Genomic DNA, 26,714 nt, shown 5'->3' with positions numbered 1-26,714 from the left:
GTGAAAACAACTATCCGAGTGCATCTTCACCCCTAAAAATGAATGGCCTGGGCTATTCACATAAAAAAAAAAATTATATATATATATATTAAAAAAAAAATTCATATTGTTTTTTTTCAAATAGGACTTTTAACAACCCTATCAAGCCACGTGTTATTATCTCAAATTACAATCTCATCCCGATCACGCTACGGTTCATACTCTTAATTTTATTTTTATTTTTGTGTTTATTTACAATTTTCAAACATTGTTGATGACATAATTAATATGGACCGTTGGATGGCTTTTTCTTTCGCAATCCAAGTGTCCAGGTTGTGCCACGTGGAGAAGAAATCTTTTACAGATTCTTTTCTATTATTTGAATATTTAAAAACCAGAATAAAAATGGACCGTCGGATTTGGAAAATCCAAAGGCGCATATTAAAAGACTACTGTAGCAGGGCCCGCATCTGGATTTTTGTCGAACCACTAGTGGCCACACGCATTTGAAGCGCATACGCTTTGGTGCAAAAGAAAATTATAATGTGGGTGACGTTAAATAACCTCAAGCGAGGCCTCAAGTCATTTTCGCCCGATTGCTCAGAGCCTTAACCAGTGGGTCTTGGGGGGAGTTGGGCCCACCCAATGGCATGTGCTGGAGCTAATTTTATTGGGGTAAGAGGATTTAATCACCTAATTACCAGGGGAGTTCTATAGGGTGGAGTTGCTCTTAAGTTGACCGCCCAAGAAGAACCAAGTGTTCTTTTGTTTGTATTATATATAGCTTGGAGTCCTTCGTTACAAACCATGTCAAAGCTCTCACCTTTAGTACAACAATATCATTCCAATAGGTGGAGCAATTGGCATGTGCTGGTGCAAATTTTTTTGGGGTAGGGGGATTCAATCACCCAATTGCAAGGGGAATTCTATGGGGTGGAGTTGCTCTTAGGTTGACCGTCGTGGAAGAATCAAGTGCCCTTTTGTATGTATTATATATAACTTGGAATCCTTCGTTACAAACCATGTCAAAGCTCTCAGCTTTAGTACAAGAATTCCATTGAATCTGATATTCGCATATCTCAGGAGAGAGAGAGAGAGAGAGAGAGAGAGAGAGAGAGAGAGAGAGAGAGATGGCAGTTGGTTTATTGGAGGTGAATCTTGTGAGTGCGAAGGGCCTTGGAGAAACCCATTTATTCAGTATAATCTTCTCTCTTCTTTCTTTCTTTTGTATTTTTGCAACATTTTGTTTAATTTATAGCTTGCTCAATGATTTATTCAGTTGTTTGAGCTTGTAACTAGTTGAAAGCATTCACGAACATTGATGGCGTTCTTCAAATTTTTTGTTCCTGTGTTTATTCATCTCCATGTCACTCTTGAAAAGTTCAAAACTTCAAACGATTTGGCCACAATATACTGCATATATTAGAAACTATAAAAATGTACTCGTTTTTATTACCAGCACAAGTGGTTGTTTTTCGTTTTTGCTACGTGACCTTCGCCTATTCGTACTCTTCGCCCAACCCACCAGCACCACTAGGCCAACCCCAGTGTCTTACCGAACCGGTTTTTTTTTCTCCACTAGAGATTGTGCATCAACTTCTGCATGAAAAATTACTGCATCGTTGATGTTGTTGTTGTTGTTGTAAGCGTGGAATGATTGTACTTTTAAGACAAAGTATGATTTAGCAGGTCGTATGGATCCGTATGTTGTGATTGAATACAAAGGCCAAGAGAGAGAGAGCAACGTGGCCAGAGGTAACTTCTAAAGTTTCTAATTCACCTCCACCTGCACCAAACTCTTGAATGTAACCATATTCGTACTTCTGGTTTCTTGAGTTTTTGCACAAGCAAGGCAAGTCATTGCAAGAACAAATTCAAATATCATGTGGGGGTCACTCCGTAATGTATTTTAACGATCTAAACTGTCTAATTTTTAGGTCTTCCCTCAAAGATCATGTTTACCAAAACTCACTTAAATTCAAAACCATATGACCGTGGATTAAGAGTTTAGGGTTTCTTTTTAGAATCGTATTCATCTATTTTCTTTACTGCAAATGAGTGTCTTAATAGTTTTGAATTTGTCTAATTTTTTTCAAGGGTGATCTATGAATAATATTGTAAAAGATAGACGGTTCAGATAGTTAAAACACATTATGGAGTGGACCCATAAAAACTTTTGCAAAAAATTATGTAAAAAAAGTGATGTCACGCATCCGCCACTATATATATATATATATATATATATATTATGATTTGTTGCGTAATGCATCGAATTAGTATACTTTTTTCTAGCACAACTATAGGAGACTTTGAGAAATAAATTGGTATTAGATGGTATTATCTACCCTATACTGCAGGTATTTCTAGACCGGTGGGCGTACTAATATATTGATCAACGCTTTCTCCTTCCCCTTAAAATTGTAATTAATTAAAACAGCGTGAACAAGCTGCCTTCCAGAAGCTGAAGTACTCAACAAACTCATGGTCTGCAAGTAAACACTTAATTAATCAATTACATCAAATGATCACGGCACCGGCACGAAAGCCCTGCTTGTAATATTAAAACAGTCGCACTGTAATTCTTCATCATTGTGGCAACTTGAACTTTCGTGTTGTTCTGTGTTGTGTTGTGTTGCGTAACTGAAAAAAAAAAAGCAGATGTACTGATTTGAAAACGATAATGCAGAACAAGGAAGCAGTCCGGAGTGGAACGAGAAATTTACGTTCAGGGCGGAATATCCAGGTTCAGGGGGAGAGTATAAGATCACTCTCAAGATCATGGACAAAGACACCTTCACTTCTGATGGCTTTATCGGCCAAGCAACGTAAGTCACAACGTTGTTATTTCACATACAATTTTGATGTAGAGCTCAGCCTAAACACGAGAAACTTTTTAGTCACGTGATGCTACTAATCCACTTTTTAATGGACGGATGAAAAGTGACACAAAGACCTATCTATCACCGAAAATAGATATGTCCTTATTTAGTCACGACTGATGTATGGAAGATCAAATTTGGTCTTAATTTGCAGAATATACGTGAAAGACTTATTGGCACTGGGAGTGCAGAATGGAACTGCCGAACAACATCCTCTTTACTATAGCGTTGTTCGCGCTAATAATACTTATCATGGGGAGATCAAAGTCGGCCTAACTTTCACTCCGCAAGTAACTTTCCTCTCGCTTCATTTTTTTCCTTAAAAGTTTAGCCAACATTTTCAGCAATGACCATTCTTGTTTGACTGATGTGGGTGTGGTTTTTTTTTGGTCTGCATTTTATAGGTAGAACAGGATGACGGGGAACAATCGTTTGGAGGATGGAAGAACAGTGCTACATATCCACAGAGAAACAATACGTCTGCAGATGGGGATGCATTGCAGAGTAGGGTTTGAGTTCAAGTCCGGGCCCACACTCGACCTGTGGGACCCATGCTGACCGTAATCTCTCAAATTCTTGGTTTTTAGGTTTCAAAGCAAATTCCGTAATGATTTTATCTTCTCGTACATCTATGCTTCTGACTCTGTAAGATTATGTATACGAGTTTCTTTTCCTTACTATCAATTGAATAAATAAAAATATTTCGCCCTTTTATTCAGAGTAAGAAATTACTCGTTTGGTTTATTTTGTGATTAAGAAATTACTCGTTTGGTTTATTTTGTGATTAGTCTCAACTCCCAACTGTCCCACTCTCACAGATTTTCAAAGGTCCCTAATAACTCATGGGAGAGATTAACAACGGAAACAAAATACTTAATTATTCAAATCCAATCATCCGCCGTCTTAGCTCAGCTGGTAGAGCGCATGGCTTTTAACCATGTGGTCGTGGGTTCGATTCCCACAGACGGCGTTCTAAATTATATAATTATATTCTCTGTATTTTTTTTTTTTCTTTTTTTTTCTGTTTACTTTTTCAAATTTGGTGTCTTATTTTTCTGTTCATGGACATCACGTCCCAACCGTCCTCCTCCTGCCGTTGAAATTAAATAGAAATTCAACTCGTAGAAAAAAGAGATCATGGGATTGCCATGCACTTCACTAACACCAACAATAATGATAACAATTCCAACTGTATACAATCACGTATTTACGTCCTTCAAAGATTCTTCCAACGCACCAACTAGCCTTCTATTTAGTGATATTTATCTTCATTTGAAATTTGAATAGAATAAGTCTCTTTTTTAACTCGCGTAAATTAATGATGATTACAGTATATATTTGTGATGAGTTTGATACTTAGTTATCCGAAATATTCTTTCACCGCACATTCTCCATTCTCTCATGCATTTCAATCTCCCAATTTTTCCCTCTACTCCTTCCTTCCCTCCCAATCTTCTCAAATCTCATCCTCCTCCTCTTGTCTAATACCTACCCTTAATGGCACCCACGAAGTCACCTCACTCTCCCTTTGTTTAGGCACCTCTCCCTGCCTCAACAACTTCCATTATTGCTGCAGCCCTCAGATTCTTGCTTCCAAACTGTTAGCTGGTGGTGATCTTTGCCTCTCCAAATAATGAAATTCGAAGACTTTCTAATGCAGCGAAGCGAGGAGAAGCAGAAAAGACTCGATCTTGAGGAAGAGGTGATGATTGTTATAAGTTTTTCGCTTATTTCCGGCGAAGAATTTTGTGTCACATGTTAAAAAAATTTCACATAAGCTTGACACAGAGTCAAATTCCTGTATTTATACAGGTTAAGAAATTGCAGGCAGAGTTGGATGGAGAACAAACACTTGGCAGGTTTCTGCATTGTGCACTTCATGGACCTGTTCAGTCACATCCATGTCTTTTATCCTTGTTTCCACCTCAGGTATCGTTGTGTTAGTATAACGAGAGACTTTCTGTTGACAGAATGTGAATCTATACCGGTTTGGTCACATTGATTCTTTCATGAAAATGCGGTCTAGATTTGCAGTATGACGATATAAGCATTTATAGAGAAGGGACACAACCTCGATGTTGTTGAGAAATAATATCGGTAAGTTTTGTTTGCTACAATGATATCGACACATTTTTGTATGGCAGTTTCAGGAGCTGTTTTTGGAGCTGGCAATGGTGGAGGAAGAGATAGCTCAACTCGAAAGAAAAGTCGAAGAGCTGAAACTGAGGTTGTACCAAGAGAGGGAACAAACAAGAGAATGGGAAGTGCAGAGGAAGCAATTAGGGCAACAGAATCACTTGTTATGCAGGGTGGGAAACCAGTCAGTGGTGAATGAAGAGAGATGCAGATCACAGAACTACGAAGCTTTGAGAAATTTGAGAAAAGAAAGAAGGTTGAAGGATAGAAGAGCTTCTGTAGGTTCTGCAGCAGATATCCCAAGATGGAATTTCACATATGCTGATGGTAAAATGCTTGTTATTACTAAAGGTCTCAATGCTATTAGTAATTGAACCACGTAACGCACGATGTATTTTATTTTGTAAGATTTCCGATGTGAGATTGTATACTCTTCAATGAATCTGACTGGAGTTGGATTGTTCCAATAGTCTAATTTCAGTAGATGCCAATCCCGTCAAGATGTATGCAGGACGTCTGTTCTTTATTAAAGGACGGAAGTATCATGGAAATCTTACTTATTATCATATTTACTCAACTCTGATTTAATCTCATTTATTGATAGGGTTGATTAAAATGTTGATCAAATCATCGCGATTCTACACCCTAAAAGACTAAAACAATCAACCCATGTCAATAAACGGGATCGAAATTTAAGATTACTACGTAGAAATGACTGTTTCTCAACGTGCCCGTTCGTTACAAATAAATAATTCTTCTTTATGTGTGTTTGAACAGGTGAAACTGCTGAATTATCAAGGAGACAAAGGGGAAGAAGCGGAAACCAGGGCCATGGAGAAAATGATCTGAAACCAAATGAACTCTCAGAAGAACTTCTCAAGTGCCTTGTATCCATATTTCTTGAACTGAAACAAGCATCACTCGACAAAGAGGGATCATCTGTTGTCCCAAAGCTTGCACTTTCCTGCATGAACTCGAAGGGGCTCATTCCGAAGACCTCATTCAACTGCAAATCATCCACAATTTTCTTCAACGACAACACCTCATCCAATGCAGACCCTTACTGCATATTGCCGGACTTAGACGGTGCTGTCAGGGACATTGGCCCGTACAAAAACTTCATCCAGATCACGAGGAGCTCATTCGATGTCAGCCGATTGTCTGAGTGTTTGAATGCAATCGAAAAGTTGAGGTAATTACTTGCTTGGCCTACAAGCATTGTCAAAACTGGAAAGTATTGTTTTGATAACCTCTTTTTTTGTGAATTCAGGAATTTGATGCATCAGCTGTGTGATGCGGACTTGACTTTCTTGACCTACAAGCAAAAGTTGGCGTTCTGGATCAACATCTACAATGCCTGCATCATGCATGTACTGTAAGAGATCTTAAGCAATGTTTAGTAAAAAACCGAAAAATCCGAGAATGATATGTAATCGGAGCTTCTATTTCTTGTCAAATTTCAGGCATTTCTGGAACATGGGCTGCCGTCCACACCGGAGAAACTGCTGGCACTTATGAACAAGGTACACCAATTCTGGCATTCTCAGAAAAAATCGTACAACATTCAGTTGGGAGTGCAGACAGCTAAAAAATGAGGTTAGATTTACAGCTTTCATATAATACTGAGACTAAATGATCCCGTTTTCGCCTAGGCTGCTCTAAATGTCGGAGGCATAGTGCTGAATGCTCTGGCTATCGAGCATTTCATTCTCCGCCATCCATCTGAATCGAAACATGTACGTGAAACAGAATCAATACTTGAGCTCCAACTGCACCCTCTTTTTTTTCATATGTTTTTTTCCTGACCAATTTGCACCTCACTCGGTAGGGGCCTGCCTATGAGAAGGAAATGCTACTAAGAAATGCGTATGGTCTCGGATACCCTGAACCTAATGTCACATTTGCTCTTTGCCGCGGCAGTTGGTCCTCACCAGCAGTAAGTAGTGCCTAGCTCTCCCCTACTCGCAACATTTTTCTCCGTAAATTTGATGAAATTAAGCTCTGCTGTGCATGCAGTTAAGGGTTTATACCTCCAATGACATAGTCAATGAGTTGGAGAGAGCAAAACTGGAGTACTTGGAAGCTTCGGTGGGAGTCACAAGCAAGAAGAAGATTGTGGTGCCCAAGCTTCTTCAATGGAACATGCTCGATTTTGCAGACGGTATGGAATCATTGCTGGAATGGATTTACAGCCAACTACCGCGGTCTGGTTCACTGAAACGATTGATAATGGAGTGCTTGAATGGAGAAACAAAGTCTCCGATAATCAGAATGGTGGAAGTCCAACCTTATGATTCCGAGTTCCGGTACCTGTTGCCGTTGTGAGCCAAAATAACAAGAGTTGCAGAAAGGCATAGCGTAGCTTTAACGTCATCGGTTAATCGAAATGTAACTAGCTCCGGCGAAAGATTAATCACTGTGCAAAGAAATTAATTGTGATTAGCTGATAACTTATTGTACACTCTCTTCAATCATTCCACTGGAAATGCGTACTTCATATGGATTTAAATTACATAAAATTTCATGTCCCATAAATTACAAAAAGTACAGACTGAAAATCAAGAACAAACACTTTCCGAGCGAAAGAAAATGAACTCGAGACAATTCTGTGAATGAGTATAATACCGAGCTATTGCCCGCTGTACAGAAAATACATTAAACATCCGGACAGCCAGAAGAGTTAGCAGTACACGGCGGGTTTTCTATGTTCTCTCCAAAACTCAATTACTTGTTTCCAATGTCCTGCCGAACTACACGTGGGCATGGGAGGGCTCAACAAAGAAATTTACGATCCTGTTCAGAAGATTCAACCCAAACACAGTTTCTTCACAGTTTACTTTAACTGACATTTCCAATGGTTCGGAGCATCTACCTTTGACAGTAATGGTTATCAAGCAGGGGGCAGAGGTGCTTAAAATCTTGCTGCTGAACCGTAAGCACAAACCTGTTGCATCATCAAGCTTTGCTGCAACTGGCAAATCAACGGATACAAGATGAAGATTTGCATTGCTGAGCATCTTCAATGCAAGACTTCGGCAGATTACGAGAAATTTGTCTTCTACCAATGAATTATCACCCTTGTCCTTGTCCAACTCCTTGATGTGGTCAGTGAAGGTGCACCTGTTGAAGAAAACACAACATTATAGAATAACAAAGACCGAATGAGAAGGGGTTTTTCGGAAACTATTATCAATAAGTGAGACATTTGCCTATACGACAATAGGAAAAAAAAGTTAGTTTACCTTCTTACGCATTCAAACATTCCACGCAGTTGAGACTCCTTATTTGTAAAGGCTTCAACATCCATAGGAAGAGCTTTTACAAAGTATCCAATGTCAGGGCGCAACTTAATAGGATGCCTCTTGCCGTTACAATATATGGCCAGTTTTAGAGGCAAGAGGTGGTGATGGAAGCGGACCTGGATGCTTCTTGTCATTGTCTGACCAGGATCCAGAGAAGTGATCTCTTCTACAGAAACTAGATTTGGCTCATTACTTTGAGGTATCGTGGAGCTGCAGTATCAAGATAATCGTAACAAAAGATTAAGCCCTTACAAGAGAAATAAACATTCTTAATACATGATCCAAGAAAAAAAAAACAAATGCATTTTATCAAATCATCCTGCTCGATTATGAATAGTGGAACCCCCAGGCATAAGCACGGACCAGTCTGGAAACTGTAAAAATCCACTAAAGCCTAACCGAACTACTCCATTAGATCTCACTTAGGATATCAATAATAACTTAATATGCAAAAACCAAACATTAAGAATAGTAAGATATAATGATAGTAGACCTTAAAGAAATCTCCAGAAATGCTTTTGCGCGCAAATTTATTTGACAAATCCACCATAAAAACAACTTATTTGGCCTACTAACCTCAACCTAAAGTATAACACATGGGTTTTAACAAAGTAATAATTATCCAGTTCTATAACCAAAAATGGTCGAGTCCCTAACCAAAAGATAGCCAATTTATGTATCTCAGGCATGATATATCAAGTATTTATATTTTGGAATGTGAGTTAAATTACCAGACATGTACAGTTAAGTTACCTTTCATCTGAAAACGACGATTGCTCTACAGAATCCTTGCCTTTTCCAGATTCCTCATCCACCAAAGTTATATCAGACATGGTCTCCTTTGAGCAGTTCTTGAAGGAAACTTCTATACATATAAACAGAGGAGAGATACTTGAAATCTCAGATGAAAATGAATAGTCAGCCTTTAAGCCATTTCCGTTCACAGGGTCCAAGAGTGGATAGCTTTTAGGTCTAACTTGACCTCCAATATCACCGATGGAGATTCTTGCTGAAGATGTACGGACTTGACTGTGTTCTGAAGTATTTGGTTTTGAAAAACCAGGTTGGTCATCTAACCATGATTCTAAAGCTCTATTTGACAACAATTCCCCAAAATCAGAAGCAGACTGAGAAGCTCCATTTTTCCTTTCATCTGAAAACTGAATCAACTGATGAGAATTGTCATCGTCTTCACTTGCAGAACCAGCCTCTTCACTGCCATCAGTCCCACTTGAATCCACATTAGAATGTTGCGAACTATAACTAGAAGCAATTTCCTCATCCAAAGATTCAGACGCTGAGTCCTCATCGTCTGTAACATATGGATCACCATTTTCATCCATTTCGGGGTCATCACAGCGCAAACTACAGGGCTTTGGGAGAGGCTCATACCCTGGAGCAGCATGAAGTACTATCTGCGATAAAGATCCAGGAAGGTAAAACCGGTGATCAATGGGCTCATGCGACACTGATTTATTTTGTTTCCCAAACAAGTTTTCTGCCAGGAGACGTGAACTATCTTTATGTTGGCCCGGACGGTTGGTTTCCTCCTCCAAACATTGAGAATCTAAATAAGTTGACAGAAGTTTCTTTAAGAAATGAGCTCGGTCACGAACGTCATAATTTAAGTCGCATTTGGCCAGCTCCAACACGTAGATTAAAGCCATTTTGATTGTCAACAAGTCATTTCCTTTTGCCCCCAATAAAACCTGCAGAACAGATCACCTCAACATTTAGAAACAAACATAGTCACATTTACCACATTTACTTAGAGAAGACCACCATGCAGTAGTACCTTAACAGCGGTATTACAAATCTGAAGCTTTGTTTCCACTTCTTCAGAAGCAAAGCACCCTGCAAGATACTTGAGCACTGTAGCTAACATCCTTGGGATGAGATTACCTAAAGAGTTATATTCCCCCACCATCCAAACAACCATAGCACGCGCAGCAGGCACCTTTATTGACGTTAAACTTCGAACCAATTGAATAATAACCTTGAAAAGGCATAAAAGTCACTTAATAAATGCCCCAAAAAACAGAGAGAAGAAAGACAAGGTAACAAAGCATCACAAACGACACTAGTACATAACCTCTACATCCCTGACTACATATCTAATGACAGCAACTCAGCAGAAAATTGAAAATACCTTTTCATGACTGGGAGGGTCTAGCTGAATGATTGACTTAATAGACATTATTGCTTGAATCAATATATCTGCTTCAGTATCCACTGACCCAAACTCACCGGTCATAAGTTCTGCAAAATTAGATAATAATTCAGAAATCAAGAAGCAAAACTTTCTGAAGATCAATACAACAGGTAGATAGTCACAAACGCTGTCTGGTCAAAGCCAATAGAAATTCCAAGCATGCATTTGCCATTTCTGGAAGTCGTTGTGCACATATGCCAATTCCAGCAACAGTATCAGCAGCAAATCTCCTGTCCGGATCTCTAATATAATCCTAGCAACAAACAAAAACAATATGCAAAGCATACACACCTTTCATTTTATAAATTGTGACACACATACAAGTTTGAAATTCTCAAATGAAGTTGTTGATGCATAACTAAGTCTAAAACCCTACTAGGTAACTAATAAATCAAGCAAACATGCACTTGGAATTATGAACAATCTAGCAGACATGAGTATCTGTTGTAAGAGGAAAGGCAAAATTTAATTTCAAAGGAAAAACAATTACCTGAAATTCTTTGAGTATAAATGAAATTGATGAATCTGTAGCGATGTAAGCCAGTATATCCAGTTTCAAAGCTTTGATTTGATATGAATCCGAAGAGCATATAAAGAAGTCTTCAAAGTATCGAGAGAAGAGTGAAGGAATTGCTTTGGCAAATACTTGAATGTTACATAAAACCTGCAATGGTCAATCAATAAAACAATCCTCACCATCTTACCAACTGTAAGTTAAGAAAAGAAAGTTCAAAGAGGACAAAAGAAATGTTTATGAAATATTTCAAAAAGATATGAATTCACGGTCACGTGCATGCATCAATAAACTTAAAAAAAAGTACTTCAATGCTACATACAAACTAATTAACTGTAAGGAAATGTTAACTACCACATATTTTGAGGCATTGGATGATCTTAGAACGAACAAGAGCGGCTTAATGATTCTTTTCAAATCCTCTGTTGGCGCCATAATCCAATGTACACCAGCAGCTGCTAGTACAACTGCACTATTATTACTCCACAACAATGGCGATGTACATTGCAGCAGGATCTTCACATCATCATTATTCTTTCCGGATGTAAAATGAGCATAATTAAATTCAGAGGAATCCTTATTCATGAAACTTAATCGCGATAAGTATTCAGCTGGTCCTTCAATATAACAACGGGATACAGCATTTGTTAATTCAGACTCATAAAGACCATTACTGTCACCATTGTCATCCAATGCAGAGTTGGTGTCCGAGCAATCCTTTTCAGATCGAGAATTCTCTGTTCCATGCAAAGAGAACATAATGGATTCCTTTACAAGCCCATGCCTTGCAACTACATAGCGCAAAAGGATCCCAATTAAAACTATTTTACCCCATTCTTCCACATCAGGAAGAACCTCGCATAACCTTTTATAGTTCCTCCCAATCAGTGACAAATTATTTGGACAAACAGAAGAGAAAGCAGCAGCAGCAGCTCCAACGACACAAGGGGAAGAGTCATTCAACAATATTCCAATAATCTGCATAGGAAAGACCATTATATGAATATTAATGACACTACACGCTATAGCTACAGTTTCGGTTGTTATAATGATATAAGATAAGACATATATACAAATATGACAATGCAGCTAGTACAATACAATGTACAAAATACAAGGGCTGTGATTACTGGGACACGAGCATTGCAAACTTCAAGACATGAAATGAATTTTCATACATATGATTTCAGAACCATATCTGATGAAATATCAACGGGACCAACAAATGGACTTTTTATAGCTCATATAAAAGAACAGACAGCAGATCATATGATTGAATCAAATGAACATCAACATCTTCTTAATGATAAGAACTACAAATACAACATCGAAATCAAACCTCTTCAATCCCCACAGTATTATCCTCAAGGCGCAAATCGTGCAGCTTAGGAAGAGCATTGGCCGCGCATTTCCTAACATATACAGACGGATCTCTAGCACATTTTCCGGCGGCAACAAGAACCAAAGGTGCAATAACATGTAGGCGAATCCCCGCCATGGTTCTCAGCGCCCACGCCCTCACTAACGGATTTGGATCCCCTAAATCCTTCTGGAAATAATTAATCGACAGCAACGCTTCATTCGGACGCCTAAATTAAAGTAAACATGAAAAAAATTAAAACAAAAGCAACAAATAAATAAAGCTCAAAATTTGTGTAAACGATACAGTCGAAATCAAAAGGTTGAATTTAGCTTACTTTTGAGCATAATGCAGCAAGTACAAGTAAACGAGCTTCTTCACTTCCAATGACTGCGACGCTACGTTCTTCACAACCTGCGATTCCAATTCAACCAAATCGAATTTCAAATTACAAAATTGATGGCTACGATCATTCAATTTTTATCTTTTTTTTTTCGGATTCGAATTCGAGAGTGATGAAGTTGGATAGGTACCTGAGGGAAGAAACTGGAGACTTCGAATCCCTGGGCGATGAGAGCGAGTAAACGCTTGAGAGCCTCGCACTTCTCGGAGTCGAACCTGCTGTCCAGGAGAGGAGCGATGCTGACGTCGTCGGGATCGTCGTAGAGGTGGGCGTCGGTGCCGATCCGGAACACCAGTGTCGACGCCTTGCTTAGAGTCTCCGCCGTTGCTCCGAACTGATTGAACATCTTCCGCCACGGTTTTCTGGTGCTCCTGGAAGCTCACTCGTCTCTGTGTGTATCTGAGTTTGCGAGATCGACAGGCGTGGGGATGCGAGGGCTACCTGGCAAACGGGTCGGATCTGGCGGTTTAAATTTTATTAGCGGGTTGATGCGCGCCTAACCGACCCGCTAAAACAGTAAATATTAAGTGTTACCGTGTCTAATTAACATGTTATACTTTCTCCTCTCCCGACCAAAAAATACATGCTATATTTTCTCACTCATTTTATATTTGATTTCTCGTTTTATAAAATACATAAAGAAAATAAAATAAATAAACATAATGTTGTTTTGCTGGTTGCACATGATATATACAAACGATGAAAAATATTTTATATTATACATCTAGTATTTTAATAAATGCTAATGCAATTATATTCTTTAACGACTAAAACAAGTGATATGGTGATTGACATGAAACGACATGTTATTTAGACGAGTGACTATCAGATCCATTGCTACTATCACGACCCGATTAACCACAACTTGAACATTGAATTTTTCATGTGAATTCATGTTGTGTTAACAAATCATGTACAGTTTTTTCAAATATAGTGCAAGGTGGATTTCGATCGTAAAGCATCACCCAAGAGTAGAACCAGAGATAGCAATGAGGTGTTTAGATGCCCTTGGCACACTGGTTTTGAAATTTATTGTGTATTTCTTAAGAATTTATTTATTCCCAAATTTGTTGATTTGACGCATATTTTCTTCCAAACTTGTTAGGTTATATTCGATTATCAACTCATTTTCGACAATTCCTTAAAAATAATAGTTTATTTGTTGAACAAACGCATCATTCTTATCTATTTATTAATATATCTTCAATAAGATATGCAATAACTTATGTATATGGCATATTTGTACGCAATCACCCATAACGTACCTGTTTCAAAACACTAAAATTTGAGAATGTAAAAGTCACATCTCACGAGTCGATGTAAAAAAAAAAAAAATAGAACAAATATTTATAACCAGATGTTTAGGGCGGAATATATGAAAAACTAATGGTACGAGGCAAATCGGCTAAAAAAATTAGTTTGAGTCCTTAATTTTCCAATAGAAAAGTTTAGGGCGGAAATAGTTAGGTGAAAGTTTAGGGGGTAAATCGACAGTTTACTCATTCAGTTATCAACTCATTTTCGACAATTCCTTAAAAACAATACTTTATTTGTTGAACAAACGCATCATACTTATCTATCTATTAATATATCTTCAATAAGAGATGCAATAACTTACGTATATGACATATTTGCACACAATCACCCACAACGTACGTGTTTCAAAACACTGAAATTTGATAACGTAAAAGTCACATCTCATGAGTCGATGTAAAAAAAAAAATCCAAATATTTACAACCAGACGTTACGTTTACAAGTGCATGGATCTATAAACTAATTAAAGTGTTGCATGTGAAACACAGTTGAAGATACTAAACGCATGAGTCACTCATGATTTACTTGCACATGCTTGACAAAATTGGAAAACGGCAAACCCACAACACAAATAATATATCTTTTTTATTATGACACTCGCTCTCTTTATTTCATTGTGAAAAATGAATGATTTGAACTTTTTTTCAATCCAACAGTCATATTTGATCCAAATTACAATCAAACACATCATAGTCATATAGATACAAATAGTGAGTAAATCAACTTAGAACAAAACTATTTACTTTAATCGAACAAGAAAATGGGAATGTAAAAGAGGTTTTGCATCCCTTTTAGAAATGCTATATATAAAGGTTTGTTAGGTTAGGATTGTGACGTCTCCAATTTCATACATTTGTCGCCCTCTCGATTTTGTCACTTGTCGCGGACAGCACAGTGCTCCAATTACCAATTTCCTCTTTCGCTTTTGTGGCCTCCGCTGAGCACTGAACTGCTTCGACTCACTCAGAGCCCTGCCCCCAATTCTTCTTCCCCCACAAACCCTAATTTTGGAGCTCAGGAGCTCCGATTCCGCAGGTCAATCTCTCTCTCTCTCTCTCTCTCTCTCTACAATTTAGCTGATCGCTGTTGGGTTTGCTTTTTCCGTTACATGCATGTGCTTGTTTGGTTGAAATGTTGAATTTACAGCATGCATTGTGAATTTTGGGCTTTTGAGTTGTTTGGGTTCGAGTTTTGCAGCTTCAGCTTCCGTTTTGCTTTGTGTTTTCTCCGATCTGCGGCATCTGCTTGTATAATTTGTGTGTGTGTGTTTGTTTAATCGCAGGAATAACATTAGGACACTATTTATGTATGGTTTGCATTTATTTTTTTGGCGATTTTTCTTTTGGAATTTGATGATTTTTCAGGGTTGTGTGAATTTTGTTACAATGCGGTTTCATATGGCAAGATGTTTCTTTTAAGGCAAAGATAGATTTTTATTTTGGAAATTGTCTTATGAGTGATTTTGCAGTAGAGAATTAAAGGAATGATTCAGAGACCGAACCCGAATTCTATATAAAGCGGTTTCACTGCTGTACAAGGACTAAACTTGTGTGACCCTAAGCCTTGATTTGTGTGATTTCTTTATGTATCCTGAATGTTGGTGTAGCTTTGGTTATGCTTGTCCCTTCTTTTTCTGGCTTCACCTTGCTTTTAATTTTGAATCCCTTTTCGGTGTTTAAGGGAGTAACAAATTTACCCATAAGCTTTTCTTTTCCTGAACTCTTTTGGGGACGTTTATGTTGGGTTTTGTGGTGCAAATAGTGTCAAGTTCGAAAGAAATTAGATTAACAGTATTGATCCGTACTAGACACTTCAAACTCAACGGCGGCGGCAACTAAACACTTATATCTACCTTTTTGACTTTAACCTGCCGTTGCACATGTTCTACTTCCCACAAAATGAACCATTAAAAACCATTGAATTCTCACAATTTTGACTAGTGACATTGATATTTAATATTTTGTTTTCATGGTTTAGTGCTCTTTAAACAAAGTTCAAATGGGGAGTGTGGCGGATCATAGCTCTGAAGATGATACCGATATGAGCGAAACAGAACTGGATGAGGATGTAGAAGAATATTATGAAGAGCTGAAGAATGGAAAACACAGTGTGAGAAACTCAGATGGGACATATACTTGCCCTTTCTGCCCGAATAAGAAAAAGCGGGGTTTTGTTCGCAAGGACCTTCTCCAACATGCTTCTGGGGTGGGAAAGAGTACTTCAGAAAAGAGAAGCACAGAAGAAAAGGCCAAACACTTGGCTGTGGTGAAATATTTGGAAAATGATCTGGCAGCTGAAGGTGGCCCATCTAAACCTGTGGGTGAGGAAAAACCCCCAATTGATTGTGACCAGGATGAAAAGTTAGTGTGGCCTTGGACAGGGGTAGTGGTTAATATTCCGACCAGACGGGCCAATGATGGGCGGTATGTCGGAGAAAGTGGATCGAAACTGAGAGATGAGCTAATAAGGAGAGGGTTCAATCCCTTAAGGGTGCACCCTTTATGGAATTTTCGGGGTCACTCGGGAAGTGCGATCGTGGAGTTTAGGAAAGATTGGCCTGGCTATGTTAATGCCATGTCATTTGAGAAGGCTTATGATGTAGACCATCATGGAAAAAAGGACTGGGAGACTAACAGTGACCAAAAATCTGGACTTTATGCTTGGGTTGCTCGTTCAGATGACTATAAAGCTTCCAATATTGTTGGAGAACACCTCCGCAAGATTGGAGACCTTAAATCAATTTCTGAAATTACGGAGGAAGAAGCCAGGAAGCAGGATAGACTAGTAACTAATCTTAACAACATCATTGAGGTCAAGTACAAAGACTTGGAAGAGATGGAGCTGAAATGTAGTGAAACTACAAACTCCATTAAGAGCGTAATCACAGAGAAAGAAAAGATCATTCAGACTTATAATGAAGGTAAGATTTTGCTTTATTTATTCAAAAAAATGGAAGAGTGCTATTTATCATATAGAATGAAGTTGTACAGTGTACAGTGTCCGCATGATTTGGATAAAGTGGCTTGGTTTTCACCATTTTGGGTTTATTATATTTCATTATCATTTTATACTGGTATGAGGCTGTAGCAACATTAATTCCTGACATGCATTTTTTTTGTTTTGATAGAGATTAAAAAGATACAAACAAGCGCTCGTGATCACTTTCAGAGGATATTTGGCGACCATGAAAAGCTTAAGTTGCAACTCGAAACTCAAAAGAAAGAGCTAGAGTCCCGCATAGAAGAAATGGAGAAGCGTGCAGTTGCCAACGAAGATGAAAGTAGGAAGCTTGCTGAGGAGATTGAAAAGGTTTACTAATTTAATATCTGCACCATTGTTGCACATTCTCTCTTAGATTTCATGATTAAATTCTTGTGAACGTATATAAATCATGAATATTGAAAGGATGGAAACTAGTTTGTTGAAAGTTACTGAAAATTAGCATGATATTCAAGTGTCATCAAATTGTATCATGAATATTTTGGGCCTTGAAGCATTTGTGTTTAATTTATTTATATTGTGTGATGTTTTTGTCTTGGTTACTTTTAGATTGCAGAATGAGTTGCATTTAATTTGTAGTCATTGTTGTTGGAGCCTTGAAGGATGGTTCCGAACATTTGATAACAGTGATGTTGTTGTTCTTGTAGAATTCCATAAAAAATAGTTCTCTTCACTTGGCTTCTATGGAGCAACTGAAGGCTAATGCAAATTTATTGAAACTGGCTGAAGATCAGAAGGTTTGTTGGCTATTTTTAAGTGCTTAAAAATGATCTGAACATTATATATTGATTTCAGAGAAGATCTTTGATGTATGTGACAACCATTTTGATCCAGAGGCAAAAGGAACAGCTCCACAATAAAATAATTAAACTGCAACAGCAACTGGATACAAAGCAAACTCTTGAATTGGAAATTGAGCAACTAAGAGGGAACTTAAATGTTGTAAGGCGCATGGGGGATGACGGTGATGTTGAAGTGCTGAAAAAGGTGGACAACATGATCAAAGGCTTGAGAGAAAAGGAAGAATCACTAGAAGACTTAGAAGCTTTAAATCAAACTTTGATCGTAAAGGAGCGCAAAAGCAATGATGAGCTGCAGGAAGCCCGGAGGGAATTGATTAATGTAAGTTTTTCTGTTTGATTTTGATATAAATGTTGCTCCATTACTTCTCTTTATACTAAAAAAGACGTCTGACATTTCAGATGATCTTACAAGAATTCAGAATTTAATTATGTGTCCTTACTTTAATATTTTGCAAAAACTGGTTGATATTTGACTGTGAAATTGTAAGGCAGACATGCTTTTGTTTGTTTATGTAAATGCTTTTCACTGGAGTGGATCTTCGGCTGTAATGTGGAATGACCCTTTGTGCACCAGATAATTCTTAAGGTTCTGTTCTTAGCTTCTTATGCTTATGATAAGCTACTAATATTCTTAATTCTGCAGGGATTGAAGGAAATATCAAGTAGTGCACAAATTGGTGTTAGGAGAATGGGTGAGCTTGACAGTAAACCGTTCCAAGAAGCACTGAAGAGAAAGTATAATGAGGAAGAAGCAGAAGAGAAGGCAATGGAGCTGTGCTCCTTGTGGGTAGAATACCTAAAGGACCCAGAATGGCATCCTTTCAAAGTTACTACGGTCGACGGGAAGCATAAGGTACTCTCTAATACTCATTGTGTTGGGGTCTTCTGCTGTTTCTCTTAGCACAAGAAAGCATCTGACAAAAAAAAAGTATCCAATATGTTGGCATAAATTAAAAAGATTTCTTAGATTGAACTAGTTTGGTTATCCCTGCGAGTTATTTCTCTTTGTTGCATATAAAACTAGTTGTGTCAAATTTGTGATTGTGGTGGCAAAATCCTTTCCCAGTGACGTAGCTGATGTTCATCAAATATCCGCATAAATTTTTGTCTTAAGCTGTTATTGAATCATCTAATTTTTAAGCTTTAATCATACTCTAATGGCTCTCCGTGCTTTTTCCTTGTGAATCACTTGGCACTTGCTCGCTGGCCCTTTGCTTCCTTTTCACTAGTTTATGTTTTTATGTTCAGGAAGTTATATCCGTCGAAGATGAAAAATTGAAAGATTTGAAGAAAGAACTGGGTGAGGAAGTGTGCAACGCTGTAATATCAGCTTTAACAGAGATCAATGAATACAACCCTAGTGGCAGGTACATAACGTCGGAATTGTGGAACTACAAAGAGGGGCGAAGGGCTTCACTAAAAGAAGGAGCTGCATTTATTCTGAATCAGTGGAAAACAAAGAAGCGGCGGATGGAGCTGGATTACTAAAGGTCAGTATTCGGTGTTTGTAATTACGTATTTAATGATTTGACATAAATTATCTGTAAGTTCGAATGATGATTGATTTGAGTATTTGCCTTTCTGTTTTTGCAGTTCCATCTGACCAGCTTAATGGATCATCCTCCCAACACAGAATTGCTGAATAAGTGGCTAACCTGAAGGAGTACTCTGCCTTTAGATGCATTCGTAGTGTAAGCTATCCCAGTCAATATGTGGACAGACGGGACAGTACCCAACTTCTTATTCAAACTCTCAGGGAACGGAAACCGTTTGGTCATTTCACCTCTATAAAGGTTTGTTCCCGAGAGCGAACTATCGGTATCTGACTTTGGGTGTATCTGTATTTAACAATGTACAATACTCCTGCAAACTTTTAAGTTCCTTTGTCTATCATTTGCTACCTGAATCCTGCTGTGATGCTACTCCCATCTGACTCTTTAAGTCTTCGGGTTGAAAAAAACTTGCATGAAACGGGCTGTATACACCTTGATCTAACACTCTTCTTGCGGAGAAGTGCATACACCTTACAAAACAAGGTTTTCTCCAAAAAATAAAAGGAAAATAATAATAATTCTGTCAAAGTGAACGGAGAGAGTGCTGCAAACGACGTCGTGCAAACATGGGAAGAATTGAAAAAAATGCATTAATTCGTGGACGCAAGATTGATAGTGAAAGGCCAGGATTAAAGGATCCGGACAGATCCGGAGAGGATCTCAGCCCGTCCGTTGAGCCTAAATAAATACAAGAAACCGCGTGATTTCTGGACAGCGGCACATTTCACGACCCAGAACGACGCCGTTTCTGGTATCCAATCTCAATATCTGCTGTTTCTATGGAACCCTAGGGCTATATAATCGTGCTGTCTTCTCAAATCCTCAGAGATCTCCATCGCCCACATCTTCTGTAAAATTAAAAATTAGGGCTGTGATTAGAAAGAGAGAGGCTTGAGCGGAAACCCCAATTAGGACCAAAGTATCACGGAGCGCAAAGAGAAGCAGAAAGATCGCCGCCGCTTTTCACCCGAATCGTAGGCCTTTGGCGTCTCTGCTCGTATCTTTGCGTTCCACTGATTCTTTCGCCCTGATTGGATCCGACCCGCAATGACAGGCCATCCAATTCTATACACTTGATATGAGCCCCCTTTCTTTCTTTTCAATTTCTGATTTTTAGGGATTTTTTTGTGTGATTTTAGGGTTTTGGGGAATATATTATATATGGCACTTGTTGGGTTTTTGAGAGGAAGCGATTTTGATTTGCTTTCTCGCGTAGACCAATGGTGCTTACAGTGAAGGTCCAATTCGCACCGTTTCGGTGGGAGTCGGACGGCGGCCAGACAACCGTAGTGATGGTATCCACAGATGGCGGGTTCTCTGTCCCGTTTTTCTACTAATCTCCATCTCACATTTTCTTATTTGCCAATCAATTTATCCCAAAAACTTTAATTTTTACTTGATTTGTTTTTTCTATTTTTTTAATTGAAAATTGAAATTATAATCATTTAATTGAGGGTTGTATGCTATGTTCATAGTCGGTTGATTTTTGAGTTTTGGATTGGAACCTGGACTGGTTGAACACGATGAGTAATGACCATAAACCCTAAACCCTGCGGATTCGAGGACTTAAAAACGTACTGGGCGGATTTGAGGAGGACTTAAAACTGTTCGTGGATGATAAGAGGGAATTCTCTTTTTTTTGTCTTAAAACGAAGGTCGATATTGAGGACTGGATCAATATTGATACTGACACTAACAGTAATAAATATACTAAGACTAGGGTTAATAAGTATCAAATAATTGAAAAAATCAATAATAAGGGTCTTTTTTATCTCACACTTCAGCAAGACCAAAAAATCAACCAGCAACTCTCATTGAACGGACTGAGAGTAGGGAAGATGTACGGAGATACACCGATCGAAGGGAAGATGTACGGAGATACACCGATCGAAGGGAAGATGTATGGAGATACACCGATCCATTTAAGTTGCTCTCTTAAACTTGAGAAGTTGTAATGAAACCAATTCGAAACAAAGAATCCAATGTAGAAGATGTAGTCACGATTTCAGTTTAGTCGTATGTGAAGGAGAGAAAAAGGTGACTTAGGAGAGAAAAACGTGACTCATTATCGAGTATTGTCATGTTGTATATATTTATTAACTATACCTCAATTACAAGTTATCCGTCAACACGTTTGTCAACATAAATCTTATGAAAAGACATTTGTCAATATTAATCTTATGAAAAGTGAGTAACGATGCAATAACCTTTTATTAGATGATCGAATAAGATACGTGATCGGACTGTCCAACCTAAACTTTCTAGGTCATTGTTTAATTTCTCATTCGTCTGCTGGTGGCAGACGTCCCTTCAAAGGTCCATGATTGCCGGTAAAATCACACCCCAAATGCAAAGTTGCAAACCATCCCCAAAAGCAAAAACGGAAAAAATACTAAAATTAAAGTATATAATTATAAATATATTCAGGATCAGATAACCAAAGCAGCGGGCTACCAGCCACCTCAGCTGCCTACAACAACACTTTTGAAGCTTTGAGCTTTTTTCACTCCTCCACCCAGCAGTAAAAAAAAAAAAGTTTTAACTTTAACCCCACCATCGAACATTGCTTTTACTTTCTTTCTCTTCTCTCTTTTACCAAACCCAAAAATTAAAAGGAAAAAAAAAGAAAAGCAAAATGATATATTAAAAAGCGGGAAAATTGAAGAATTAGACCCTGAAGTTCTTGCCGGTGAAAGTTTGGCCGAACTGCCAGTTGGAAGGGACGATGTTCCAGGAAGTGGAGGTGCGGCGGTCACTGGCTGTCACCCTGAAGGAGAGTGACTGTCCAACCAGGATGGCGTTTGACTGCCAGTTCTGACCCCAGTTCCGGCTCAGGCTCATCCACGGAGTGTTCGTCCCTTTAACGTACACCTTCACTATATCCCCTGCGCCCGCGACGTTGTGGATCAGAACCAAGTTGAAGTACTTGTGGCCGTTGATTGTGAACCTGATTCCACCTTGCTTCCGGCATGGCACCCTAAACCACAAAAATTCACAAAAAGGGCATTTTAGTCATTTGGCTATTTAGAAACGACCGAAATAATAAATCAAAAACAGAGAGAAAGAGAGAGAGTGCTCACCGGCGGTAAGAAACAGGGACAATGCCGGCGCGGTACTCGGCGATCTTGAGGAACATGGGCATGGCGAGATCGAAGTGGGTGCGAGGAGGGTTGCACCAACCGCCATTGTCGCTGGGCTGGGCGAAGTTTGGAGGGCAAAAGTTTGTGGCCGTGACAAAAATGGAGGGACTGCCAGATTTGCACCACTGAGGCTGATTCGCGCACTTGATTTCGAAGCAAGCTCCACAGCTCAAACCGTTGTTGAAGAGTGCCGTGCTCAGCGCCGCCGTGTTCACTCCATAGCCCTGGCTGTACAGATTTCCGTAGCCACAGGCCCCTCCTGTATTATACACAGAGACAATCAAAAGGCATGAACTTTTAGTTTTTGTTATAATATTTTGAGAGATTTTGGGAAATTTTGATGTGGGTTTTTGAAATTAGAGGGTCTAAATCCAAAAGGAATGAACTTTATGTTATATTCTGCTTAAAAAATGCAAGGGGGCCGGGTTTAATGAAATCTCATGAGCTTACCCATAGTTCCAGAGGCATCACTGCCGCCATAGAAGGTGGCATGAGCACCCTGCCACGCTCCGCCAGTGTAAACACCAGGAATTCTGGCCTCGACTACAATGGTACTCGCCAGTGCCATGAGAGAAGCAATGCAGAGCAGAGGAGCCATGGCGGCCATTACTTTCTAGAGAGAGAGAGAGAGAGAGAGAGAGAGAGAGAGGATGGGGTTTTTGAGTTGGAGGGTTTGGGTGTGTGGAGAAAGCAGAGGGGTGGAGTGCTATTTATGAACAAAGTTGAAGAGAAACTATTGTCAAAAAGTGACAAAATCATCACCTTGATTAATGCGGCTTTGGTCTCCCACGCCACGAGTAGTTGAAGGTGTTTTTTGGCGGTAATTCCGTTCAACTCTTTTTTATTCTCAATTGACGGAAATGCCCTTTTGGTTCATTCCTTTCAACAAGTTTTAGGGTGAGGATTGTACGTCTAAAATTATGATCTTGGTGCATTGAGGAGAATAGGGGTTTGGTTCTCTTCAATTGCTCTGAACGAAAAAGAGTAGGATGCTTGAAAGACTAGTAGCCGACGATTGAACCTCGATGTATAAATTTTCTCGTTTAATTCTTCAATACACTCGAGACCGGCCTTGAGGATAGCTAGAATAGACGGACCGCCTAGGACCCCTACTCTAGAGAGGCCCCCAATTTTTTTTCTGATACACTGGGCGCACACACACACAATATATTACAAACTTTTTATTTGTTTAAATAAGAAGTTTATGAATTTTAAGATTTTATCTAAATACAATAGCACATTGAGCTAAGCAGATGAGCCTGTCATTTTAAGTGACTCAAACATGTTCTTATTGACTTGAAAACAAGTTTGTTTACTTCTTTTATCTCACTTCCCAAACCGCTAGACACCGAACTCTAAACAAATAAACCCCTTGGTTTTTGTTGCATTCCCCAAACAACACACAAAATCCTAAGCATCATTGTTTTCTAAGGCCCCACTTCAAAGGCTCATCTAGACTCTAGAGTCCCCATATTCTTAGAATCAAGCCTGAATTTATCATCGGATTGTCCTATTCAATCAATCAAATTACATTCATCTCTCTATTCAAAGAAAGATGCGGGGTTTTGTGGAAAAGGTGAGGGTAGTAAATGTAGGGTCAACAATATCGGGGCTCAAGGGAGTTGTGATCATATTGGATGAATCATGAAACTGGTTTGCTTCGTTTGCAATTTGTGCCATCAACTGCGCACACTTTGTCTTTTTGGCTGCCAAATTAAGGATTTTCTTTCTTTTTGTTCCTTCATTTTTGTCTCTTGACTCTCTAGATAGTGGGTGCATGTGCATTGTGGACTGTCTAGTGAATAGGAGGGAAGACTTGCTTGGCGTACTTAATGGTACGGATAAAAGGTTTTTGCTTGAAAATTTTATTTAAAAAATTGACGTTGTAGTGTTTGATTGATTGTAGATCTGGTTAGTTTTATGTATTATTATAAGATAAGGTATTGAACGACATAGTGTTATCAATAAGGGCTCGAATGTGTGTGCTTGTAGTGGTTGAATCAAGAGTTTCTTTATGTACTGATTTGTGGACGATTTTGCAGATCATTCAACTTTGCATTCTAATTCGTTACGGAGGTGGGGTTGAGATTTGTTATTGGAGAAGATTTTGTTTACTGCACATATAGTATTGCTTGAGCATTGTAATTCTTTTAAAATTCATATCATATCATGTTTATAAAATAAAGAATAACATATCACTATCAGTAACTTGAACCTCGCATACAACAATTATGATCTAATGTTCCACTTTATGAATATGAAAAGCAATTTCCTTGGCACTACTAACCAGTAGTTAGTATCATCGTCACATTATGAGATATTGGATGAAACCAATTACAAATTTGAAAATTAAACTTGTTTGGTTATACGTAATCTACATTGATAATCTCATATTGAATTTGTTTAGTGTTAAGAGTATGAATCTCACAACGGGAAGAAGAGAGACCTTGCATGTGTGTATAAGTACTCGGATTATTTTTCAGACTACCAATTAATTTTATGATGGAACCTTAACTTTCTTTGTTTAACAAAAGAAAAGTTAATGAGTAGCACTAAACGTAAGCAATTTTTAGTCAATAAAAAATATTATCCACAAAAGCACAGACCTTTGACGAAGCTACAATTTTATCTACACATTGTCCATTTTTTTCAATTGTCAAAGCGTGTGGATTGGGCTTTTTCCTTCAACGGGGCCCAATCATTTCCGCATTCTACGGTCCTCGTATTACGCCGTGCGTCTGTCGTACAGCTGCGTACACATCACATGGATACGGTGGACCTACTTGCTTGCCTACGTCACTGTTGCTTTTAGCTTCTAGTTAGGTCTAAATACTGAATGTATATGCTTTGTGACACCTACTTCAATCCAAAGAAGATATATATTTTTTTATTGTAAGTTGTTATCCAATTATCTATCTCGTTTAATGATTTGTTTTTATCTAATTATCATTAACCTAACTCACAAATAAAATTTAATTATAACTAAAACAAAGAATAATTGTAGAGAATAAACGTTCATATCTATTCACGTACTTTCACGTCATCTGATATATGTTGTCATGAATGATCGCATTCTAATACAAACTCAAGATCTTAATCAACAATTTGAAGAGGGAGGACAAAGGAGAGGGTGGCATTTCCATTAAACGAGACACTCATAGCTTTATCAGCAAAAGACAGAGAGAAGCCACAAAAACGGTTAGGAAGGTAATGCTTTACTGCTTTTTCATTTCGCATTAAGGATGTCGATTTGGGTTGACAGAAAAGAGTTTATTTCATATCCATCAACAAAATCTAAGAGAGATATTCACCACGTCATCACATCTCCCAAAATTATTTAGCCGTGTTGTTCAACAACACATCACCAAACCCTTCGCCCAGTCACCCTGTTTTGGATTCAATTCCATGAAAACACGTACGGTCTCAAATCTCAATGCATGTGAATATTTTCCACGACTAGAAGTCTGGTTTAATTATTTTGTAGGTCTTTCATTTGTGTTTTACGTGTTGTTTGTATCATTGTATGAAAGAGAGAGAGAGAGAGAGAGAGAGAGAGAGAGAGAGAGAGAGAGAGAGAGTCAAGTCAAACCGAGACTTAAATTTTACTTTTGAGTGTGCATGGCTTTGGTAGCTAGAACATATGACATTATTGATCACCTTCAGAGCTGGTAAGGATGTTGATGTTGCTGATTACTTTGCCTGTGATTCTGTTAACTGCGACACTTACAAGTTTCGTCGTCCATACACGTAGTAGTAGTTGATATGTCGTAACTGGGTGCATGTCGTGTGTGAGTGTGTGTTATGCAATCAGATGAGAGTGGCATGAATGATTGTGAACCATTGATGTATGCGAGTTTTATGAGATTCACTCATTTCACTATAAATAGTGATAGTGGCGGATCTAAAATTTGAACCTTGGGGGTCCCAATGTTAAATACAGGTTCTTTAGATAGGAACAGAGCGCGAAGCGAACAAAAAAGAAACTCAATTTATTCACTTGCTAGGCTTGTTATGCACATGTCAATAGCTCTCGACATATGTTGAAACAATTTAACGAGTGATATATAGAGAGAACTTGTCTAATAATGTTGTCAACGCAACATGTTGAGATAAGCCTA

General features: G+C 38.5%; 5 protein-coding genes and 1 non-coding gene across 6 annotated transcripts; 4 read left to right on the top strand and 2 right to left on the bottom strand.

The window, feature by feature from the left end:
* Positions 1–857: 857 nt before the first annotated feature.
* On the top strand, positions 858–3,476 carry LOC137719959 (16 kDa phloem protein 1-like). Its single transcript, XM_088679439.1, has 5 exons — positions 858–1,176; positions 1,666–1,734; positions 2,666–2,804; positions 3,013–3,148; positions 3,263–3,476. The coding sequence occupies exons 1-5, from the start codon at positions 1,110–1,112 to the stop codon at positions 3,371–3,373; spliced, it is 522 nt and encodes a 173-aa protein (XP_088535565.1). The 5' UTR covers positions 858–1,109; the 3' UTR covers positions 3,374–3,476.
* Positions 3,477–3,755: 279 nt separating this feature from the next.
* On the top strand, positions 3,756–3,828 carry TRNAK-UUU (transfer RNA lysine (anticodon UUU)). The gene has a single exon. It is a non-coding gene; the product is annotated as a tRNA-Lys (tRNA).
* A 531-nt stretch (positions 3,829–4,359) lies between these two features.
* On the top strand, positions 4,360–7,626 carry LOC137720900 (ternary complex factor MIP1 leucine-zipper protein (Protein of unknown function, DUF547)). The gene is made up of 9 exons (XM_068460022.2): positions 4,360–4,560; positions 4,671–4,787; positions 5,003–5,321; positions 5,772–6,186; positions 6,265–6,364; positions 6,458–6,517; positions 6,647–6,730; positions 6,823–6,930; positions 7,011–7,626. Exons 1-9 carry the CDS (start codon positions 4,492–4,494, stop codon positions 7,317–7,319), a joined length of 1,581 nt encoding a protein of 526 aa, XP_068316123.2. The 5' UTR covers positions 4,360–4,491; the 3' UTR covers positions 7,320–7,626.
* PAT2 (protein affected trafficking 2) lies at positions 7,469–13,303 on the bottom strand. Its single transcript, XM_068460021.2, has 11 exons — positions 12,916–13,303; positions 12,720–12,796; positions 12,362–12,611; positions 11,377–12,000; positions 10,999–11,172; positions 10,635–10,761; positions 10,446–10,555; positions 10,092–10,292; positions 9,050–10,005; positions 8,237–8,506; positions 7,469–8,114 (listed from the first exon to the last, which is right to left on the bottom strand). Exons 1-11 carry the CDS (start codon positions 13,129–13,131, stop codon positions 7,745–7,747), a joined length of 3,375 nt encoding a protein of 1,124 aa, XP_068316122.2. The 5' UTR covers positions 13,132–13,303; the 3' UTR covers positions 7,469–7,744.
* A 1,581-nt stretch (positions 13,304–14,884) lies between these two features.
* On the top strand, positions 14,885–19,809 carry LOC137721536 (protein INVOLVED IN DE NOVO 2). Its single transcript, XM_068460629.2, has 8 exons — positions 14,885–15,135; positions 16,078–17,020; positions 17,228–17,409; positions 17,748–17,837; positions 17,935–18,222; positions 18,547–18,756; positions 19,152–19,393; positions 19,497–19,809. Exons 2-7 carry the CDS (start codon positions 16,099–16,101, stop codon positions 19,389–19,391), a joined length of 1,932 nt encoding a protein of 643 aa, XP_068316730.2. The 5' UTR covers positions 14,885–15,135; positions 16,078–16,098; the 3' UTR covers positions 19,392–19,393; positions 19,497–19,809.
* Positions 19,810–21,846: 2,037 nt separating this feature from the next.
* On the bottom strand, positions 21,847–23,292 carry LOC137721538 (expansin-A4). The gene is made up of 3 exons (XM_068460630.2): positions 23,047–23,292; positions 22,537–22,855; positions 21,847–22,433 (listed from the first exon to the last, which is right to left on the bottom strand). The coding sequence occupies exons 1-3, from the start codon at positions 23,201–23,203 to the stop codon at positions 22,124–22,126; spliced, it is 786 nt and encodes a 261-aa protein (XP_068316731.1). The 5' UTR covers positions 23,204–23,292; the 3' UTR covers positions 21,847–22,123.
* Positions 23,293–26,714: the final 3,422 nt, after the last annotated feature.

Source organism: Pyrus communis, chromosome 1 (assembly GCF_041283825.1).
Source record: "Pyrus communis isolate YQ-2024b chromosome 1, ASM4128382v1, whole genome shotgun sequence".
In the NCBI taxonomy this organism is placed as follows: domain Eukaryota; kingdom Viridiplantae; phylum Streptophyta; class Magnoliopsida; order Rosales; family Rosaceae; genus Pyrus; species Pyrus communis.
Note: the sequence above shows the minus strand (reverse complement) of the source record. Positions and strands in the feature narration are given on the sequence as shown.

What these genes read in the sequence shown, in the direction of transcription:
- LOC137719959 (XM_088679439.1), top strand. Translation starts at nt 1,110, where the DNA reads ATGGCAGTTGGTTTATTGGAGGTGAATCTTGTGAGTGCGAAGGGCCTT. An exon ending in TGGAGAAACCCATTTATTCA is followed by an intron (nt 1,177 to 1,665) that starts GTATAATCTTCT and finishes AGTATGATTTAG; the next exon opens with CAGGTCGTATGGATCCGTAT. An exon ending in GGCTTTATCGGCCAAGCAAC is followed by an intron (nt 2,805 to 3,012) that starts GTAAGTCACAAC and finishes CTTAATTTGCAG; the next exon opens with AATATACGTGAAAGACTTAT.
- LOC137720900 (XM_068460022.2), top strand. Translation starts at nt 4,492, where the DNA reads ATGAAATTCGAAGACTTTCTAATGCAGCGAAGCGAGGAGAAGCAGAAA. An exon ending in TATCCTTGTTTCCACCTCAG is followed by an intron (nt 4,788 to 5,002) that starts GTATCGTTGTGT and finishes TTTGTATGGCAG; the next exon opens with TTTCAGGAGCTGTTTTTGGA. An exon ending in ACAATGCCTGCATCATGCAT is followed by an intron (nt 6,365 to 6,457) that starts GTACTGTAAGAG and finishes GTCAAATTTCAG; the next exon opens with GCATTTCTGGAACATGGGCT.
- PAT2 (XM_068460021.2), bottom strand. Translation starts at nt 13,131, where the DNA reads ATGTTCAATCAGTTCGGAGCAACGGCGGAGACTCTAAGCAAGGCGTCG. An exon ending in TTGCTGCATTATGCTCAAAA is followed by an intron (nt 12,612 to 12,719) that starts GTAAGCTAAATT and finishes ACTTTAATTTAG; the next exon opens with GCGTCCGAATGAAGCGTTGC. An exon ending in ATTGGCTTTGACCAGACAGC is followed by an intron (nt 10,556 to 10,634) that starts GTTTGTGACTAT and finishes CTAATTTTGCAG; the next exon opens with AACTTATGACCGGTGAGTTT.
- LOC137721536 (XM_068460629.2), top strand. Translation starts at nt 16,099, where the DNA reads ATGGGGAGTGTGGCGGATCATAGCTCTGAAGATGATACCGATATGAGC. An exon ending in TTGCTGAGGAGATTGAAAAG is followed by an intron (nt 17,410 to 17,747) that starts GTTTACTAATTT and finishes TTGTTCTTGTAG; the next exon opens with AATTCCATAAAAAATAGTTC. An exon ending in CGGTCGACGGGAAGCATAAG is followed by an intron (nt 18,757 to 19,151) that starts GTACTCTCTAAT and finishes TTTTATGTTCAG; the next exon opens with GAAGTTATATCCGTCGAAGA.
- LOC137721538 (XM_068460630.2), bottom strand. Translation starts at nt 23,203, where the DNA reads ATGGCCGCCATGGCTCCTCTGCTCTGCATTGCTTCTCTCATGGCACTG. An exon ending in TGATGCCTCTGGAACTATGG is followed by an intron (nt 22,856 to 23,046) that starts GTAAGCTCATGA and finishes TGTATAATACAG; the next exon opens with GAGGGGCCTGTGGCTACGGA. An exon ending in GTCCCTGTTTCTTACCGCCG is followed by an intron (nt 22,434 to 22,536) that starts GTGAGCACTCTC and finishes TTTGTGGTTTAG; the next exon opens with GGTGCCATGCCGGAAGCAAG.